This window comes from Orcinus orca, chromosome 5, assembly GCF_937001465.1.
Source record: "Orcinus orca chromosome 5, mOrcOrc1.1, whole genome shotgun sequence".
Taxonomy (NCBI): Eukaryota; Metazoa; Chordata; class Mammalia; order Artiodactyla; family Delphinidae; genus Orcinus; species Orcinus orca.
The window spans coordinates 145,892,147-145,913,104 of record NC_064563.1 but is presented as its reverse complement, the minus strand read 5'-3'; the positions used below and the strand labels follow the sequence as shown (position 1 = coordinate 145,913,104).

The 20,958-nt window shown below is 52.2% G+C and overlaps 1 protein-coding gene across 2 annotated transcripts; it reads left to right on the top strand.

Moving 5' to 3' along the window:
* The first annotated feature begins 1,355 nt into the window (after positions 1-1,355).
* TMPRSS3 (transmembrane serine protease 3) lies at positions 1,356-20,664 on the top strand. Of its 2 annotated transcripts, XM_004264588.2 has the most exons (13): positions 1,386-1,494; positions 6,403-6,513; positions 7,376-7,492; positions 7,889-8,012; positions 10,625-10,750; positions 11,971-12,014; positions 12,511-12,676; positions 13,426-13,595; positions 15,679-15,774; positions 15,988-15,990; positions 16,876-17,018; positions 17,634-17,786; positions 20,623-20,640. In XM_004264588.2, exons 1-13 carry the CDS (start codon positions 1,401-1,403, stop codon positions 20,638-20,640), a joined length of 1,365 nt encoding a protein of 454 aa, XP_004264636.2. In that variant the 5' UTR covers positions 1,386-1,400. The 2 variants fall into 2 exon arrangements, with proteins under 2 accessions (XP_033273698.1, XP_004264636.2); XM_033417807.2 differs by lacking the exon at positions 15,988-15,990 and having other exon boundaries at positions 1,356-1,494; positions 20,623-20,664.
* The last annotated feature ends 294 nt before the right edge of the window (positions 20,665-20,958 follow it).

Below are 20,958 nucleotides of genomic sequence, written 5' to 3'. Positions count from 1 at the left end.
GAGTGGGGGGCGGGGGTGGGGCAGGTGCAGGGGAGAGAAGCCGCTTCTGAAAGATGACTTCTCAACATTTCTGGGTGTGAAACCTCCCAACCACGACCTGCTGGGAAGGGACTCCCTCACCTAGGTTCCCCGTTTCAGAAAGCATTTGGCTGTTGATTCTTATTCTCGTTCTAAAGCCAGGCTGTGGACTTTGCCGCAGGCTGACGGCAAGCTGCAGTTACGAGCAAGAATCAGGGTAGAAGACGCCGAATGTGAATTATTAGTTTCCTAAGCTATTCGTCGAAGCTACTCTCGCAATGAAATGAAATAAACATTTTTAGCGCATGACTCTTGCTTAGATTTTCCCATGGCCACGTGAAACAGCATGAAGACGGAGTTTGTTTTAAGTGGCTTAATAGTTCCCTTTTGAATTTCAAACATTACAAGTAAATGGAGAGAAAATAACAATGGGTGATCTAAGTATCCATGTTTATATGACTTGGAAAGTCTAGGTGTTAGCGCGTTGCAGCAACTTCCTGGGGTGCTCTCGCCTGAGTCCTCGGAGAGTGAGTTGGAATTCAGTCGGGAACATTCGGACTGTTTCTTTGCTCCCTCTGCCCCTCTTTTGAGTTATTGGAAATGACTTCCAAGGGCTTCTGACCTGTCCGGCGTCACGATAGGTGGAATTCTCTTGGAGGAAACAGATCCCCCGTGTAGCTTTTGGGCGAGCCCGCAGTCCCCAGCCACTCCTCCCTTTGCGAGGTAAGGGGGGGGGGGACTGGGCACCCAGAGGGCGAGGATACTTTCATCCTTAATTAGGTCAAGCCTGTGCGAGCCAGGAAAAGGTTGTGTTTACGGGAAGCTCCGAATACTGTGGGTGAGCGTCCCTTCCTTGGTGCTATCTGCATTTTGGGGGCACGGACATGATGTGAGTATCCAGACTTCTTATAGTATGGTAGGTGTATCACCTGCACGGGCCAAGGGTCAAGTTTAAGTGGGACAAAAGAGAGAAGGAAAGGGTTTGAAAGTAATGTATCTTCTGAAAAATAATGGTAACTAACTTCTAAATGGTAAAAGGGCATATCTCTAGAGACATGCTATTCAATTGATTTGAAGATTGGTTGAACAAATAATGGGAAAGTCATACGTTTGGCAGAATTACATTCGTAGTTTCGCTCACTCTAGATGTTTCTGCGTTATCTGCTGTGGCTCAGGAAAAAAAAAATGCGTTCTCCCTGGACAAATAGTTCTGATTTATCGGCACTGAAAGCTCTTTATGTGGATTGCCAGACTTCAAAGATTTCACACGACAAAGATTCGTTTGATGCTAAAACTATAAATAGGGACGCAAACGCTCTCTATTCTTTCCTGCGAAGGAGGTGGAGGTAGAGCCTGGTCTCCGAGGTCCTGAAATAGTCACCATGGGGGAAAATGACCCACCTGCTGCCGAAGCCCCCTTCTCCTTCAGATCGCTTTTCGGCCTTGACGATTTGAAAATAAGTCCTGTTACACCAGGTAGGTGGCACCAGGGATCATTTCTGCCCCACCTCCCCTCCCCCATATAGATGATGGATGTGGCTGAGTGTTCCCCTGGAGAAATATCTCCCCAGGAGCCCTCACACCCACAGGCCGCTTCCTCGTGTTTGCAGAGTCCTGGAGAGAAGGGGCATTAGGGGGGCCGTCACTTTGGTTAGCCTCTTGCCAACTCCCTGGAGACAGGTGTTGGTATTCTCTGGATGGAGGTTTTCAGAAATCCAGGCTCCCACTGCCCCTGGGAGTTAGGGGTCAGATCCTGGCCAGGAAATCTCTGAGCCCTCCAGGAATTCCTGACAATCAGTGGTCACCAGCCCTTCCAGAAAACTTAAAATAAGCCGGTTGCCCTCACGGTATCAGATACCTAGATTAAAATTCAACAGCAGGTGACGGAGTTGCTCCTAGCAACTGAAGGAAGGAAAGTTGGTTTTGGAAATGGGTCATAAATGCTTGGAGAAATGGCAGACTCCTTCGTGCCTGGATAGGATCTTTCTGGCAAAGACCCTATCAGGACTTGTCACAGGAAGCTGTGGCTCCCTGGTCCTGGCTGCAGTCGGGAAGGCTGAGCCCAGGGGCTGGGCAGAGGGACATCCGGGGCCCCTGGCTAGGGTTCCAGAAAGCATGGCATGGGGGCCGCACTAACGATTCCTTTTAAACCACCTGGACAGCGGATGTGGACCGATGGGAGGTGGGAGAAGAGGTTTCAAGTAAGGGAAAATATACACAACTTACAAATGCTTTTCAAAAATTAGCATCAGTGGAAATGAAGAAAAAACATCCTGCAGTTACCTAAGCACCCAAACTTAGCTAGTTTTTACATTTTCTTTATTCTCTCCATGTCCTTGACCATAAGTATACACTCACAGGCAGTGCAGGTGCAGACAGGCGTTCTTCCATGTGCTTTTTGGTTTTCTAAATGCCCTTTTTTATAGGATCAGGTAGGTGTGTAATTTACATAGCCATTTGGGTCATCATTTGACATATAATTGTTTCTAATATTTTATAATATAAATCATAACATGATAGCACTATACATATTCTTTTCTGCTAAGTTTTGATCATTTCTTCATGATTAATTCCTAGTCATGGGAAGGAATAAAAACTTTTTTAAACTTTTCTTTTTAAATAAACCAATACATTGTTTATGAGAGAAAATTAGAAAATACAGTTAATCAAAGTTTTTTTAAGATGAACCACAATTTTACTCTTACTCAGAGATAAACCTATTAGCACTTTATAATTTATTTCTTGCCTTTTTCCTATCAACATATCTGTATTTCTCTTTGGAAGTGAAATATGAAGGTAGACCCCAGAGATATTTTGGGTTTGGTTCCAGACCACTGCAATAAGCAAATATTGCAATAAAATGAGTCACACTAATTTTTTAGTTTCCCCATACGTACAAAAAGTCAAGTTTATTCGATAGCATAGTCTATTCAGTGTGCAATAGCCTTATGCCCCCAAACAATGTACATACCCTAATTAAAAAATTACGTTTTAACTTAAACAATTAACTTCATCGCTAAAAAATGCTAGCCTTTACCTGACTACACAGTGTTGCTACAAAGCTTCAATTTATGAAAACTGCAATATCAGCAAAGCGTGATAAAACGAGGTCTGCCTGTACTATTTGTATGATTTTGAAGCTTTTTTTTTTTTAACTTAAAAATATTATGTTCATCTTTCCATGACATTAAATAATTAAATAGCCTTTAAGGCTTGGCAAACTATGGCCCCTGGACCGAATCTGGCCCTCTGTCTGTTTTTATAAATAAAGTTTTATTGGAACACAGACATATCCATTTATTCACATTTTGTCTGGCTGCTTTCAGGCCATAGCTGCAGAGTTGAGAAGTTGTGACGGGACCACTTATGGCCCATAAAGTTTAAGACATTTATGATCGGGTCCTTCACAGAAACACGTTGCCGACCCCTGTCCTCTATCGTTTTAGATATTTCTATGCCATTTGTTATTTCACCACCTCCCTTTTGTTGGTCACTTAGGCTGTCTCCATCTGTCCGTGCATCAATATTTTCAAGGTCGCTCCTTTAAGTGCCCTTTACATAGAGATTTGTGTACATCTATGATGACTTTTTAGGATAAATTCCTAGAAGTGGAATTAATAGGTCAAAAATTCTATCCATTTTTTAGCTTTTTGGTACATATTTCCAATTTGACTGTCAAAAAGTTGACACAATTTATACTCTTATGGACTGTTAAGTGGAGATCCATTTCCTTTCACTTTGGACTGCAGTGGAAATAGTAGTAGTAGTAGTAGTAATAATACATTGCAAAGGTGATATGTAATTGTGTCTAATTTGTGGTGTGTTTTTCGTTTCCAGAGGGGTTGAAGGGTTTTTGTGTGTGTGCTTGTTTATCATTTGCATTCCTCCTTTGAAGAGATGCTATACCTTTTGCTTTTTATTCCAAGCATGACCTCAAAGACAGGGCAAGGAGGAGGGGGACCACAGTGGGACCACAGGGCACGCGGCCGAGGAGCCGTAAAGTGGCAAATGTGAGCGGATACAAAGGCGCTGTGACTGCAGGAGGCGCTATAACTGCAGGACACTCTGGATCTACAACTGGGGCTCACTTCCTAAACCTCACTCTTAGATACAGAACAGCTAGAATGATGAGAAGTCATTCTGGGGTTCCTGCTGAGTTTTAAAGTGTGACTGGAGAGCCAGCATCTCAGTAGGGAGAGTGACTGATTGGGGCAGGCTTCCGGAGGCGGGGGAGGTGGAGGGGAGGGGTCTGCTTTGCTGACTCTAAATGGGTCATCCTGAAAGGAACTGGTCTCTGGCCTTGAGATAAAACCACGTTCATTATCCCGAAACCATCCCCAAACCAACCATCCATCCATCCATCCATCCATCCATCCATTCCTTCAATCTACTAACATTTACTGAGGACCGTGGAATGGCTAGTGCCATTCTAGGTGCTGAGAGCACACCCTGGAACAAGCTGCCTGCTCCTGCATCCAAGGCTAAACAAGGACCGTGCGGGTGGTCCCTCTGCCCCGCTCCACACTCACAGCACAGAGTCTGATGTGCATCTCCTATCCCCCCATTCTTCCCTTTCTGCTCCTGCGTTTTCCTTGTTTACTCTTTTCTCCTTTTTCTCCCATTTCATCGCTTTCTTTTTTCCATTTTTGTTTTCTAATTCACTTCTGTTTTGGGCAACCGGGAAGGGTACTGACCATTTTATAATCGCAGTCTTTATAGCCAGAAGATGAAGTTGTGGGTTTCCAAAGACAGACAGGGAGCCTCTTTTTGGCTCTTCCATGGGAGACTCTCGGCCCAACGTCTCCAAGAGCAGGAAAACAGGCCAAGGCAGTCTCCGTCCTGTGTCATCATGTGAGGCCTGGGAAGCTTCCTCCCCTCCCTACATTCTAACCTTCCTAATTATAAGAGAGGACAACTTCAGCATAGATGTATTTTCAGGATTGATGAGATAATTTGCATGAAATGGCCTGTTCTCCTGAGAGTGAACGTTGCAGTGGAAATCCTCCTGTTGTCCAGAGAGGCTTGCACTTTTGGGTATCTTAAGCTCTTCACATCTTCTTTTCTACCAAATCAGCCTTGTTCTATAGGCAAGAACTGGGAAGGGTCTGGGGCTTTACCCTACTTGCAAGCTAACAAGTCAGCCTGCCCCAGTCCCACGGATGCTGGCAGAAGACACAGCCCTTCCGTCAGACACGTGTACGCACAGCACAGGTGGCACGAGCATCCTGTTTGAGTAGGTCACGCTTGCCCACCACGTCCCTCAGCAGCAACGTGGAGCGGCCCAGGTGCACGCTGTACATGCAGCGGGTCTGCACCACAGCTGAGGAGCCCTGAGCTGAGGGGATCCACATCTTTTATAATGGGCTTCAAACAGACCTGCACAAGCTTTGTCCCAAAGGAAGAGGTGGTATTTATTAAGCCAGATGTAAATAATAACCTGTCCCTTGCTCTGGAGAAGGACACCATCTCTGTCTTCTAAGCTGTTTGCTCTGCCAGCCTCCTCCAAGAGATGGTCTGGAATAAAGGCCCTCGGTGTCTATGCCCAGGACTGGTGGAGAATGACCCACACATCATCTGGTGACCCTCTCAGAGATCCCAGCTCTCTCTCTCCTGAAAGCACCCTGCTTGGGTTTTACATGTTGCCTTCCTCTGTAGGAAAACATCCTTGGGAGTTGGGGTTCTACCTCCCCTCCATATTAGTTTCCTAGGGCCACCAAAACATCACAGACTTGGTGGCCTAAGGAGAAATCTATTATCTCTGGAGGCTAGAAGTCTGAAACTAAGGTGACTGCAAGGACTTGCTCCCTCTGACCCCTGCAGGGGAAATCCTTCCTTGCCTCACCTTAGATGTTGGGGTTTGCTAATAAATCATGGGTTCCCTGGCTTATAGATGTATCACCCCCATCTCTGTCTTCCTCTTCACATGGCCTCTGCCCGTGTCTCTTCACATCATCTTCCCTCTGTGTGTGTCTGTCTCTGTGTCTGAATTTCCCGTTTATCAGGACACCAGTCATTTTAGATTAAGGCCCACATTAATGGCCTTGATTTAACTTGATCACCTCTGTAAAGACTCTATTTCCAAATAAGATGATATTCTGGGTTCTGAGGGTTTGAACATAAACATGTCTCTTGGGGGACACAATTCAACCCATCACACCGTCCCCTAACCGAGGACAGATGGAGCTGGGCTGGTGTTGGGGAGCTTGGGGCTCAACTTTTAGAGAATGTGCCCCCGGGTAGGTGGCCATTTCTCGAAGTCAACTCCCTTTGGGCTGGAACATTCTCTGCACTGAGGGCAGGGGGGATGAAGAGCTAAATTTTGTTTTATTTCATTCAGATTCGCTGTTCCGTGGCCTTTTGCTCTCCCCGCTTTTTGGTTTCTAGATGCTGACGCGGTGGCTGCCCAGTTCCTGTCTCTGCTGCCACTGAAGTTCTTTCCCATCATTGTCATCGGGATAATTGCACTGATATTAGCACTGGCCATTGGTCTGGGCAGTGAGTACCATCCATTATTTAGTAGGTTCTCAAATACCTGTTCAGGCGTTTAGACTTTCATGGGCTCCCCCCTCACACCAACCCGGGCCCGCCACACAGCCCTAATTACTAAGGCAAACACCCTCTGGGTTTGCTGATTTGAGCTTTATTTGCCGGCAGGATCGTGAAGCCGACCAGGGCCCCAGCGGGGCCTTTGGCTGTGGTGGAGGTTTCGTCACCAAGGAGCCTCTGCCCAGTTAACAGTGGCCAAAGGCAGCTGATGAAACTGAACCCACAGGCAGGAGAGGGTGGGAGCGGGTGGAGGAGACAAGGAGGCCATTCATGCCAGGCCAAGCTGGGTTTCAAATAAGGTGCAAGTGGCTTTTGAGAAAGAGAGTCATTTGAATGGTCCCTGATAGGGAACAATTTTGCATTTACTCTTCAAATAGGCGGATCTCAGATCAGTTTAACTCTCCACGTGCTCGGCTTTGGGGTCCATGGTGCCCTCACTTCTCGCCCAGGGTCAGAGAAGGCAGGAGGTAGAGTGGGGGCCAGGGGTCCTCTCTCAAGTCTCCTTGCTCAGCCGGCTTAGCCAGTCGGCCACAGCCATGCACTTTCTCTCTGGACCTTGAGCCACCGGAGTCTAAATTCATCTTGAGTTGTGGCCTGAGGTCACTTAGGGAGACACGGTGGGGTGCAGCTGCCCCACCCGCTGGAATCTGGAACAGAAACTGGGCTGAGGGAAACAGGCTGCTGGCAGTGGTGCCGTTTCAATGCAGCCTTCATGACGCTTGGGCAAGCTCAAGGCCGCGTGGCAGGTGCACGGTTGTCAGTGCTGTGCACTGAAGCAGCCCTTCCCCGACCCCCTCCCTCCTTTCCTCAGTCCACTTTGACTGCTCCGGGAAGTACAGGTGTCGGTCGTCTTTTAAGTGTATTGAGCTGACGGCTAGATGCGACGGAGTGTCCGACTGCAAAGACGGGGAAGATGAGTACCGATGTGGTAAGGTCATGCCTTTTCAGAAGCAGAAGCAGGAGGATGTCAGTACAACCCGACCCTGACCTTCCCTATCTGAGAAATGGGTCCAAGGCAATGCCTTTGTTAAGTCATGGGATCCAACTGGCATTCAGCCCAGGAGACCCTGGGCTGGGTATTAAGGGAGGGTCCTTACATGGAGCTAAAATTGGTTTGGGGAGACTCTGTAAGCAAGCAGAAGAGAACTCCAAGAGAGCTCAGGGGTACAGACGATAAGAACTGTGGCCACCCTGCATGGGTGGGGCACTGACCAGGGGCAGGTCAGACTCAGCACGGGAGGGTCTAGGCTGGCTGCAGAGAAATTCTGCCGGGTCTCAGGGCTCCTCAGGCCACTAATGACCTGTCTTCCTGTGCATTGGTCAGTCCGCGTGAGCGGTCAGAACGCCGCACTCCAGGTGTTCACGGCTGCCACCTGGAGGACCATGTGCTCTGAGGACTGGAAGAGTCACCACGCTACTGTCGCCTGTGCCCAGCTGGGATTTCCAAGGTAATTCAGAGAGTGTCCAGCAGTGGGCAGGACATGAGCAGTGATCACGATGAGGGCAGACAGCTGCCGTTTAGCTGAGCACGCACAAGGCACCTGGACATCCCCATGGCAACCCCGCGATGCCTGACATCACAGGCGTGCAAACCAAGGTCCCAACATGCTAAGTGACTTGCTCAAGGTCACATGGGACCTAACGTGTTTGGGGGCGTCTCAGGTCAGGACCCTAGATGCAAACATTCAATAGAGAGCTTCAGAGCTGAGGACTGAGCCCCCAGTTCCTCAGGCCACAGCTTTTGGGCAGCTTCCCGACACCACCCAGCTTGGTCCCACTTCCCAAGGAGCCCCAGGGAGCCAAGTTCGAAAAGTCAGCAATTTAGTGAATGTCCAGTTATTCAAAACAGTTGATTAGCAACAGGTGGAAGAAAGAAACAGGTAGAAGAGAGAACTATTGCAGTGGAATCTCCATGTTTCAACGTTCTGCGCTCCTTACGTGACTTTTTGCAGTGGGGCGACACATTTTGGCCCTGATGCGGCCCCGTCCCTCCCCTGGCCCCTCCTTCGGGCCCCTGGTAGCTGCTGTCTTCCTCGGGTGCCCAGGACTGCACTTCTGCTCCTCTTTGTGCCGGATTCTTGGAGTTCAAAACCAGCAGGCTCTGAGTACCCACACTCTCCTCAGGAAGTGGGCATCCCTGTTGGCACCCAAGGAAACGGGTGTTAAAGCCTCCACGCTCTGAGCAGGGAGCCCTGACTTGCAAATCTGAAGCATCATATTCTCAACTCAATTGCCTTCAGGAATTATGTAGACTTGACCCCTCATAGGCAAGGAGGAAGTTCACATACCACACACACGCAGCCCACATCACACACCACAAACACACACACGCCACACACACCATGCGCACACATCACATCACACACACGCCAGTTACACAGACACACACACAAACCCCACCACCACGGCTCACAGCTGAAAGCTTCCCTTGGGCATTTCTGCTCCATAGGAGGTAGTTCCTTGGACTCACTAGGGGGCGTCCCTTCTTCTTCCCATCTGCCTCCCCTGCTTCTCCCTCCTGGACCACCTCCCTGCCCTGAATCCTTGGCCTCCCCTCTGTCCTGCAGAAGGACCCAGCAGCCCCTCTCTCCTTCTCCCAACCCTTCCCGGCAGTGCTCAGGTGTCTCTGCACCCCAGCCGTCTGCGGAGAGGCTCCTTCCTTGTTCCATCCCAGGGCAAGTCTGGAGTGTGCAATTTTCCGGTCTGTCCCCTCAACACTGTCCATTTTCTTCCCTCTAAACTTGCTCTGTTCTTCCCTGTTTCTTCAGTTCTAAGGTTTGCTTCTGTACCCTTTCTTGTTTATTCTTCCTATTTCTCTCTTGAAAGCCCTCCTTTGATCCCCTCTGCTCTATAGCATCCTGTGTCAGAGGTCTGTGATAAAGAGTAAAAAGACTGGCAACTCAGATTGCCTGGGTCCAAATCCCAGCACACCTGCAGCCCCGTCACATGACTGAGGCCTCAAAAACAAGGCGAATAATAATACCAGCTTTAAAGGGTCGCTGTGAGGGTCAAGTGATCTTGGGGCTTTGAAGCCAGCCTGGACCGCAGGGACGCCCTATAAGAGTCTGTGGTCATGGTTGTTGTTACCACTGAGACTTTGACAATTTATGGGGCTCCAGGTGCAGCCTTTGGGGTCCCTTTGCCTCACCCTCACCGCCCCACTGGTGGCCCAGTCCACCTGTATCAGGATCTCCATCTCGGTAACATCCGGCTCTTTCATCTGGTGCCTGACGTATCAGCGGGTTGAGCAATACCTGGGGAGGCTGGAAGGGTCATTGCTGCTGCCTAGATTACATTTTTCTCAAAACTCAAACCTGGCTGCACTTTGTACACCACGTACGCTGCCCGCGCCGCCCCCCAGCGTTTACAATCACCTGATGAAATCATGCTTGATAAGCTGGTGAGTTCATGAGCGAAGCAAGCCAGCGACTCTGTCTTTTGTTCATTCCACGACCTCCCATCTCATAACTCTTTGGATGCCTGATTTGAAAAATATTATTCCCTCTTTTCCATCATTCTCCAGACCTGTTTCCTGACCCTTTAAACACTGACTTGTCCTGGTGCCCCCGAATCTCTCCGTCTACGTGCTCATCTGTCTGTAACGGGAACCCTGCCAGCTCTGGGCAGCCTGGGAAAGTCTTTCATCCCCCCCCCCAGCCTATCGTACCTGGGGCGCTCAGCATCCCCACTTCGGTGCTCACCTGAAAACACTCCACCCAATTCTGTGTTCTGTTCCCTCTGAGGCTCGCTTCAGGCCAAGCAAAGGTCAGTTCAGCTCAATGCATCAGGGAGTGTCCCCTCAGCTACGTCAGGAAGTGGTCCTCCCTCGCATGTGGCTGGAGCCCATGGTGGGTGGATGGGCTGTGGGGAGAGGGTCGCCCCAGACTCTTCCAGGTCTGGCATACCTTGCTAAGTTGGCAGAAGGAAGCCATTTACGGTTTGGGGCTGCAAAATGACTCCCGTCCCAGTATGTTACCTGTATCCTTGTGACTTGAGCCCAGGTAGATTTGCTACAGAGTGAATTCCACACATCAGGTCTGTGTTTCCATTGTGCTTGCAGCTATGTGAGTTCGGACACCATCAGAGTGGATTCACTGGAGGAGCAGTTCCGAGAGGAGTTCGTTTCCATCAATCACCTCTTGCCAGATGACAAAGTGACCACTTTACACCAGTCGGTGTACGTGAGGTAAGCAGCCAGGTGGTGCTGTGTCCACTTATGTCCACTCATCCGCTGGACTTGTGCATGAGGTTGTGTTCTCCAAGTCAAGGTGCGGGTTTGGCCACTTTGGTTAGAAGGGTGGACGCACCAGGCTGGGGTACAAGAACTTAATCCCAAGCCAGGCAAATACAGCCCAACAGACAGAGGGAGGAAGGATGGTAAAGGGGTCCCGTGATGCGCGTGTCGTAAATGCAGCATTGCACCGTGCACACAGTGGGCGCTGCTGATGTGTTAGGGGAAAGAAGGGAGGGAGGGAGGAGAAAAAATATTAGAAAGAAAGAAATTAAGAAAGAAACGTATCCTTCTTTATTTACAAAATACTTTAACGTTCACCATTTGTATTACATGTTTCCCCAAAGAAGTCATAAGGAAGGTAAAACGAGGTATCCTTAAATGACAGTCAGGTACCTGAAGCTTACAGGGGTCACCTGTCTGGTGCACAGAGGTACGTCAGGCTTTCTGAACCCACGTTCCATGTGCTCTTCCTGACTCATTGGACCAAACCCCAAGAGGAGTGTGTTCTCTGCTCCAGGAAACACCTGCCTGTCAGCCTATTGCGCAATTGACAGTCGCTCCTGAACCCACGTGAAATCTGCAGGGACAGCTCATCTCTTGGGTCCTAAAACCTCAGTCTGGTGACACTAGCTTTTTCTTGCATGATCATGTGACAGGACTGGGGCTCTAAAGGCAGGAAATCTACAAAGGGATCTACAAAGGGATCCCAGGCTGGATTGTAACATGAGCACCCACCCACGCAAGGGACAGTCTGTGTCATTTCCCGGGCAATCACATCTCAGCTCTGGGGGTGGGGGGAGGTCTTCTCTGACATGCATGTGTCCCAGGCTGCAAGGACTTTGTGGCAGGAGAGCCACAAAACTGACATGCAAATGACACCAGTGTATATTTATATAATATAGCTCATTATACATTTCTTATCATTAGCTATACAAAGCCTAGAAATACTCAACACCCGGTCACGCACACCATACCTCACTGTAGTCACGTGTTTTATAATGAATTGTGTGACCTCACTCTCGTGGGTTTTTTTTAAATTGTAATCTGTATTCAAGAGCAGGGGAGTAAAGTTTATTTTTCTTTTACCCCAAGATTTAAGTAAAAAAAAAAAAAAGTGTTCAGTTCACAGGCCTCGGGTATTTATCATTAAACGCATTCTTTCTCCACTTTAGGGAGGGATGCACCTCGGGTTACGTGGTTACCTTGAAGTGCTCAGGTGAGAGTTACAGCAACGCAGAGAGAAACGGAAGGAAGCCCTGGCTCACAGGCTCCTGTCCCCCCTCCCCGCTCCTTGGACCGCTCTGTTGGCAGTCCCTTCCTCCCAGGGGCCAGGTGGGAACTCTGTGACCCCCATCTGCCAGGTTGGTGAAGAGAGCCCTGGGCGACTTCTCAGCAGCAGACAGGACCACGGCGCACAGTGTCCTGTCCTTCCGTGGTGGCTCCAATCGCCTGACTCTCTGTCACCTTCTCTTCCCCACCCCTCCTGCCAGAAAAGTGTGCACGGGCTGCTTAGTGCCCGCCCCCAGCCTGGGCAGGCACCCTGTGTTCCTGGCAAGGGGGCGCCGTACCTGGCGCTGTGTCCTGACGGGCTTTTCCCACTGCACCCCTACAGCACCCTGCTTGTCCCACGCCGCAGGGGACCTGCCCCCACCATCCCTCACCCTGTGCTCCTGCCAAAGCTCCCGCCCCTGCCCCTCCCTCTCGCTCTGCAGTCTGCGGTCTGAGGACGGGCTCCAGCCCGCGCATCGTGGGTGGCAACGTGTCCTTGCTGGCTCAGTGGCCCTGGCAGGCCAGCCTGCAGTTCCAGGGCTACCACCTGTGCGGAGGGTCCGTCATCACCCCCGTGTGGATCGTCACTGCTGCCCACTGTGTTTATGAGTGAGTTCTCCTGACCTCCTTGCGGGGGGTCCTCATCTTCTGCAGACCCCCATCCCAGTCCGGGCCATGTTGGGACAGGGCTGATTTGGGTGGTCGACTGCAGGGCAGGTCCAGAAAGCAGGAAGACAGACCGGATGGTCACAAAGTAATGTCCCCAGGGCGGGACACCTTCCTTCTTCACTGTGGATCCAGCTCCATCAGCTGGGTGAGACTGGTGACCCCGGGCTCATTTTAAGGATCTCTGGCCCGCAGCTCTTACAGAAAAGAGAGAAGGAAGAGGAAGGAAGCTCTCGCGGGAGGGAACCCAGCAACGTAAAGGTCCTAGGCCTCCCCGTAGCTCATCACAGTGGACCATGCTGTGGCTGAGAGGGAGAGGGAGGGTGCAGGGTAGGCAGGGGTGTCCCCAGAGCCACCCCTCCTTGAGTCTCTCTCCAGGGGGGTGGCTTGGAAGAAAACCACAGAAGATACTTCCAAACACAGGGGCAATTGTCCCCGTTATTTCCACCTCCCTCTACTTCGGTTTCTGATGGAGAACAGACCCCGATGGACTCTCACAGGGAGCAAAGTTCAGCTCACTTCTCAAATGCCCAGAGGTGCAAAGAGCAAGGCCTGTCTAGGAAATGCATAGGGTGGGTCTGTGCTTCTGCAGGGCCTGGTGGGGGGGACGTCTGCTGGCATCTCTTTGGCACCGGCTCTCGGGACACCTGAGGGGTCCGTGGGTTAACGTGCTTGGGGCTTTCTCATTTTAGTCTCTACCTCCCCAAGTCATGGACCATCCAGGTGGGCCTCGTTTCTCTGCTGGACAGTCCAGCCCCCTCCCATCTGGTGGAAAAAATCATCTACCACAGCAAGTACAAGCCAAAGAGGTTGGGCAATGACATCGCCCTCATGAAGCTGGCCGGGCCTGTCACTTTCAACGGTACGTCTGGGTCTCTGTCATTTTGTTGCTATCCTTTGTTTCAAGAGAATTTGAATTGCTTGTTGAAGCATGGTGATGAAGGCTGCCTTACAAACTCTGCCAGATAATTCCAATACAGGATTCATTCCCGCATTGGCCTCAGTTGACCGTCTCTTTGTATTAAGTTGTGGTTTTCCCCCTTCTTGGTATGATAAGAAATCTTCAGTCACATTCTGGTCATTTGGACCATCGTGTTAGGAGACGTACATCTTAAGGAGACGTACATCGTAAGGAGACGTACATCTTCAATTTTAGCAGACGGTCACCCTGTTCAGGTTCACTCTGCAGGTCCTGGCCTGCTTCTGTGGGCTGTGGTTCTGATGATTATTTGACTTCAGAGCCTGTGTGGTTCTACTTTGGTCAACTTGGTTTGGCTGGGGCCACGGGGGCCCTCACTTGTGCTACTTCCTTTCTGCTGGTACCACCTGGAGATTAAAGGGACTTCCCCAGGCCAGACCACCTGGTGCCTGTGGGTGGTAGAAGGGGGTCTCAGGCACATGGGAACAAAGAGCTTTTTCTTGTGTCGTGTTTATTGTGGTGAGGTCCCCACCCATCTGCCTGGTGTCTCAATCTTGGCTGAGAAAGAGAGGGCCTCCCAGGCCAGCCAGCTGCTTGTGGTGGGATCTTCCCCGCAGCCCTTTCTTTCCAAGTCAGAAGACACTGGGAATCTCCAGCTCCTGGAAATACTCAGAAACGTTCTCTCCCAACCAGCTGCTGAGTTCAGAGGCTCTGTTTCTCCACAGAAACGTCAAGTCCTGACTCCCGGAGGTTTCAAAAACACCAGAAAAGCCACACAGGACAGAACTTTCCGAGGTGTTGCAGATGCAGCAAAGCATATGAGCTTACTCCTAAATAAGTGAAAGCCCCCTCCTGCTTCCCAAGGACTAGGGCAGCTCAGAGAGCAGCAGAGTATGATAAACAAGGCCCCTTGTCGGAGCAGGATCCTGGCTCAGGACCAGCAGCAGGTTGGACCTGGCAGAATCAACAGTGTGTTTATCACACAGCACACAGAATTCTCTACGTATCACACTCGGAAACAAATATTTCTAGAGAAACAAAGAAATTGTAAAGGTGGTGTTGGTTTGTTAATTATGATTAATGACCCTTGGTTATAAAGAACTGAGGTGCCAACACTTGCACTTTGACAAAAATTAGAATGAGTGCCCTTCCCCCTTCTACCTCTCCTCTAGCTGCCCCGGAAGCTTAGCGTGTCCCAGAACGCGGGCACATGAAGGCCCCGTGACAGTCTTTGGTGGAGGGCTTACGTGACACAGCCCACGTGGACAGGCAGGCTCGTCGCCTCCAGATATGTCAGGAGGGATGGGAATATTCACACACTGTTGGTCCATAAAGCAGCGTGCCCATGGTCTAGAACAAGAGCAGGCAGGCTATGGCCCATGGCCTGCATCTGACCCTTTGCCTACTTTTGTAAATAAAGGTTTATCGGCCCACGGCCTGGCCCATTTGTTCACCACGGCCCATGGCTGCTTTCATGCTACTGTGGCAGAGGTGAGGGTTGAAACAGAGACCACGTGGCCTGCCAAGCCTAAAATATAAAGTATTTGGCTTTTTTTTTCTTTTTTTTTTTTTTTTTTGCGGTACGCGGGCCTCTCACTGTTGTGGCCTCTCCCGTTGCGGAGCGCAGGCTCCGGACGCGCAGGCTCAGCGGCCATGGCTCACGGGCCTATCCGCTCCGCGGCATGTGGGATCTTCCCGGACCGGGGCACGAACCCACGTCCCCTGCATCGGCAGGCGGACTCTCAACCACTGCGCCACCAGGGAAGCCCTATCTGGCTTTTTATAGAAAATATGCTGAGCCCTGGTCTGGACTCCCTCATGTTGCCACGGTCTCGGGTTGTTTTAAAGTTTCAGGGCTCTGGTGGGCGAGGGGTCCCTACTCTGAGCAAATAGCTTCCAAACGACCAGGGACCTGGCCTTTCTCTGGGAGCTGGCTTGAGCTGCCGGAGCGGTAGGCACTGAGAAGACGGTTTTCTCAGACCACAGCTGCCACAGGCTTGAAAGCTCTTGTTTCCTCTCCAAACAGAGATGATCCAGCCAGTCTGTCTGCCCAACTCTGAAGAGCACTTTCCTGATGGGAAGATGTGCTGGACGTCAGGCTGGGGGGCCACAGAGGATGGAGGTCAGTGTTCTGAAATCAAGATTCTGAGTCCAGGGTGCCTAGAGCCGAGAGGGCTGTGGGCCTGCTCCCCAGGCTCCCCGTGTAATGTCCCCGCCCACGTGTCCCGGTCGGGGTGTAGCGCAGACCCCCAGCCGGCCGCTGAGACATGAGAGGAATGGGAGGCGGGTGTGCCCTGTGGTGAGCCTGTAATATGTGAAGGTCACAGTTTACAAGCAGGTGAAGTTAGAGGGTGTCGATCTGTTCGGGTGGGTGGCGAGGCTGACCCACCGCAGATGTGTTAGTGTCTTGTCGCTGCTGTAACAAATGACCCCAAATTTACTGGCCTAAAGCAATGCACGTGTATTACCTTACAGTTACGGGGATCAGAAGTCATAAATCAGTGTGTCGGGAGGGCTGTGATCCTCCCAGAGGCTCTGGGGGAGGATCCGTTCCCACGTGTTCCAGCCTCTAGGGCCCCTGCATCTCTTGCTTCTGCCCTCACCTCCACCTTCAAGCCAGCAGCACAGCATCTTCCAATCTCTCTCCCCTCTGACCTCCGCTTCTCCTATCATCACATCTCCTTCTCTGACCCTTTGAAGGACCCTTGTGATTAGATTACACTTAAGGTCCACCCAGAGAGCCCGGCATCGTGTCCCCATCTCAAGGTCTTATCACATCAGCAAAGTCCCTTTTAGAAGGTGACACGGTCCCTGGTTCCAGGGGTTGGGATGTGGATGCCTTTGGGAGTACAAGTTTCTGCTGACCATCCCCAGGTTCCACCCCAAAGCTGTGAGTGGGATCTTCACGTGCCTCCGTTTCCCTGCTGTCATCTGGGTTATTCTGGGAACTAAACAGACTGGTGTAGGTCAAGTGCTTGGCCCAGGACAGGCTCTGGCAGGGCGGGGGGGGCCCTGTTGGCTACATTTGCCCCCCATCCTCCCACATTGGTGACCTTAGGGAAGTGAGTGGCCCTGACATGAAGCAGCGGGGTCCCCCAGCCCACTCCCCAGGGGGCAGAGCTCTAAGGCCATCCACCTCCAGGCTTCCCCACCTGCATGCAGGCCCCCTGAGTTCCCGGTGGGGGCCCCCGCACCACACGAACCCCCCCCTGCTCTGACCCAGGCGATGCCTCCCCGGTCCTCAACCATGCGGCTGTGCCTCTGATCTCCAACAAGATCTGCAACCACAGGGACGTGTACGGTGGCATCATCTCCCCCTCCATGGTCTGTGCTGGCTACCTGAAAGGCGGTGTGGACAGCTGCCAGGTAGGGGCCCCTGGTGACCCCTGGGGGCCACGCTGTGAGCAAGGCGAGGCTCTGCTGTGGCAACCCAGCCTGCGGGAGAGGCCACCACCAGCATGTCCCTGTGACTGACTGAAAAGCAAATTTACAGGGCGTGGGAAGAAGTTTGCTCAGGATATCAGTGTTTACCCAGCGCTCCCCTCTGCCTGGGTGCTGGGCAGTGGGAAGGGTCTCGGAGTTTGCAGAGGGACCAAAGGGGCAGAGGGCAGGTGGGAACCAGGGAATCCAGTCTGCAAAGCTACAGTGGGCGAGACTCCAGCACTGCCTGGTCCAGCCGAAGCCCCTGGCCAGGCAGACCCTCCCTCTGGAGCATCCCTCTGTTTCCCCAGCTGCCTTGACCTTCGTGGGTTCAGGGTACCAAGATCTGGCAGGGAGATGGCTGCAGGGGGACCGTCCCCAAAGGATAAGGACCCCACTATTAGGGGTACAAGTCAGTTCCAGAAGGACTGGGGGGTGAAGGCAGAGCCATCTTCGTGCTGTATTTTGTGATAGAGTGAAGGGGGGGATCCTGCCGCCAGGACAAGGGACACACCATGGCAGTGCCTGTTGTGTGCCCTTTGCTCTTTCCTTGTCATCCAGGGAGACAGCGGGGGGCCCCTGGTGTGTCAAGAGAGGAGGGTGTGGAAGTTGGTGGGAGCCACAAGCTTCGGCATTGGCTGTGCCGCGGCGAACAAGCCCGGAGTCTACACCCGCATCACCGCCTTCCTGGACTGGATTCACGAGCAGATGGAGGTGGGTGCAGCGCCGCCCCTGCCCTGGAATCTCGTGCTGGTGCCCGTCAGTCAGTCCACCTCTGGCATCCTTTCCGTGGGACCCCAGTCCTGCTGTCCGGAGCCAGGAAGTGACCAATCAGTTATCGATTTGTCAAGCAGTGACTTCGTGCTTCTGGGCGTTAGACTGAGCAGGGCTAATCCCACAGACGAGGCCCTGGCGGGGTGGGCATGGTGGGTGGGCACACACAGGGCGAGTGTTGCTGGGACGTGAAGGAAACGTGCTTCCACCAACTGGGGAAAGGAGGAGGGGCAGCCGAGGAAGAGCCCTGGGGGACGGGACCCAGACAGGTGGGCACGTGTGGGTGTGGAGACAGGTGGGGCATGGAGAGTCTCCAATCAGGAGGGGTCTGGGCGGTTCTGTGCTTTGGGGGGGCCTCCCTGTGGGCGGTCGGGGGTGGTGCTGGAGGAGGGAGATGGGTCAGTGAGGCTGGCTTGGCAGGACCAGGGCTGGCAGGGGGAGCCCCGGTGATGGCGGGAGGAAGAATGGGACGCCCAGGGACAAGGAATGCCCCAGCCTACTCCAGGCCCCAGCGCAATGGCTTAGAAGACGGGGGAGACACCCACCTAGGGAGCGAGAGCCTGGACAGCCCGGCCTTCCACCCCACGGGCGCGCAGCATATGTTTGCGGACCTGATCACTGGCTCTGAGTCCCACGTCAGGCCTTGGACCAATTTCAAAGAACTTTTTTTTTTTTTTTTGGTGTATTTTGTTGTTGTTGTTTTCGTTGGTTTTTTTTGAGGCAAACTTTACACAGAGTGAAACTGACCATTCTAAAGTGAAAATCTGGGGGCATGTAGCCCATTCACGATGTTGGGCTGCTGCCGTCTCTACCTAGTTTCAGAATATTTTCATTTTCTGGAAATAAGACTTCATTAAGCAGTCGCTCCCTGTTCCCTGTCCCCCGGCCCCCAGTGACCAGTAACCTGCTTTCTGTCCTGGTAGATCAAGACCTTTAAAATGCTCCTTTTAATTTAAAGCATTTGGCTAAGAAGGACCAAACTCCTCAAGTGCCTTGGTGTTAATTTCCACTTCTTCCTCCTTGAATATTTGCCTTAAATCAGGAGCTACGAGCAGGGCTGAGGCCCCAGGACCGGGTCTGGCTGGAATTCCAGCCCTGCTGTTGTATAGCTGTGTGTCCTCTGCAGGCATATAGTGCCAGCCCATTGCAGGGCAAGGCTAGGAGACAGGCCTGCCGGGGACTTCTGCTGGGGCGCATTTTGCTGTTAGCTGACCGCCTGGCCCAGCGCTGAGGGCTGTGCAATGCTCTTCAGCCCCCAGTTCAGCCCCAATCCCTCACCCCCTCAGAAAACAGACGTTTGAAAGAGCAGCCTCCTCGCTCCAGTGGCTGCAAACAGCCCGTGAGCAGGATTGAGACGGGTGAGGGTCATGTGGGCCGGGGGGGTGGGGGCATCACGTGGGTACAGGGAGTGGAAGACCCTCCGCATTCGCCCAGGGAGTCTCGGAGGTGCAGCTCCACGACGCTGCCCCCAGGCTCAGAGGGTCCGTGGGACCAGGCTTGCTGTAGGGGTAGGTTGAAGAAGTTCGGCCCAGTCCTGAGCTGGTGGGGAGGACCAGGTTCCGAAATCAGTCTGGGAGGTTCGGACAGAGGGGTCCTGACCTCTCAGCCCATTTCCCCCCAGCACCACCCTGGCTGTGGGGTCCTAGGACCATTCCCATATTAGAGGTGAGGGGACCCACAGAAGCCCCCCGCCGAGGCTGATAAGGGCAGGGCATGAGTCTAACCAGCTCCGTGAGCCCAGCCCCCCACCCTGCAAAGCTCAGTGATGGACCTCCAAGCGGGGCCGCAGAGCACTCCTCCTGGCTGCCCGCTAGCGTTGAGGGTCCAGAGGGTCTGATCGGACGCCCTGGCGATTCTGAGGCAGGGGTCTCCGGGGCACACTCTGAGGACGTGGGGGGATTTTAGAAAGGGCTCTTCTTCCTCCCAGAGCTCGAGAGGCAGGTTCTTCTGGATGTAGGTGGACGACTCCCCTGAGGCCTGGGAGAGCATCTCAGCCACGGCAGCCTCTGGCATCTGAAGGCCTGTGTGAGTCACGCCTCTCTTCAAACGTCTCTGGGACGACCCAGAAGAGGCTTCCCTCCCATGAGCGTTTTCCAGCGGGCCTGCATTTTTATTTATTTTTTATTTTTTGTGGTACGCAGGCCTCTCACCGTTGTGGCCTCTCCCGCTGCGGAGCACAGGCTCCGGACGCGCAGGCTCAGCGGCCATGGCTCACGGGCCCAGCCGCCGGGGATCTTCCTGGACCGGGGCACGAACCCGTGTCCCCTGCATCGCCAGGCGGCCTCTCAACCACTGCGCCACCAGGGAAGCCCCGGGCCTGCATTTTTAGTTGTTTCTTTTGAACCTTGATGTGAGGGCCTTCCAATAGCTCTCACACCTCGAGGGGAATCACCCCAGTTTTTAGCTGATGCTAAAGCTTGCCGCATCACCTTCATTTTCATCCAGTAGTTTTCTCTCTCTGCTGGACGCTTAAAATGAAATTGTTGCAACTCAAAGAGAGACACAGGAACACTGATACTAAGAGCTGGAAACGATGGAATAGTCTCAGGTTGATGACGGAGACGGCGGGGGTGTGGCAGGTTGGAGGTGTGGCACAGGGAAGGGGAGCTATTTCACACTTATCTGGAATCCGCATGGAGCAGAGGCCAACTTTGTCCCCATCAGTCGTGAACAGCTGACGCTCCACTCAGGGTACAGTCAGGTGCTCACTCCATCTTAATATTAGAGAGATGCCTTGAAGCGCTGAAAAAGGTAATACCTGTGTTTTCATTTCTAGAGGGACCTGAAAACTTGAAGAGAAAGAGGCAGGTTACCACCTTGAGTTCCGGCCAAGATGGAGACATCCCTGTCCTTCCATGGATTCTAACAGCAGAGCCAAAAGAAGGAGCATCTTTTCGTTCCTCTACATCTAGAGCAATTTTCTTCTGTCACCTCTAACAAGCCAGAGGGGCATTGGACTGAAATGACCCCGAACCTCCTTTCTGATCTCCACTAAGAACAGAAGCAGGAATGCCTCCAAAGTGCTACAGTTTCCTTGTCCATCTGGTTTCCTCCCCTGCAAAGCGATCCACACCTTAGCCCCTCAACAAAGACACGGCAGCCTGGACCTGCA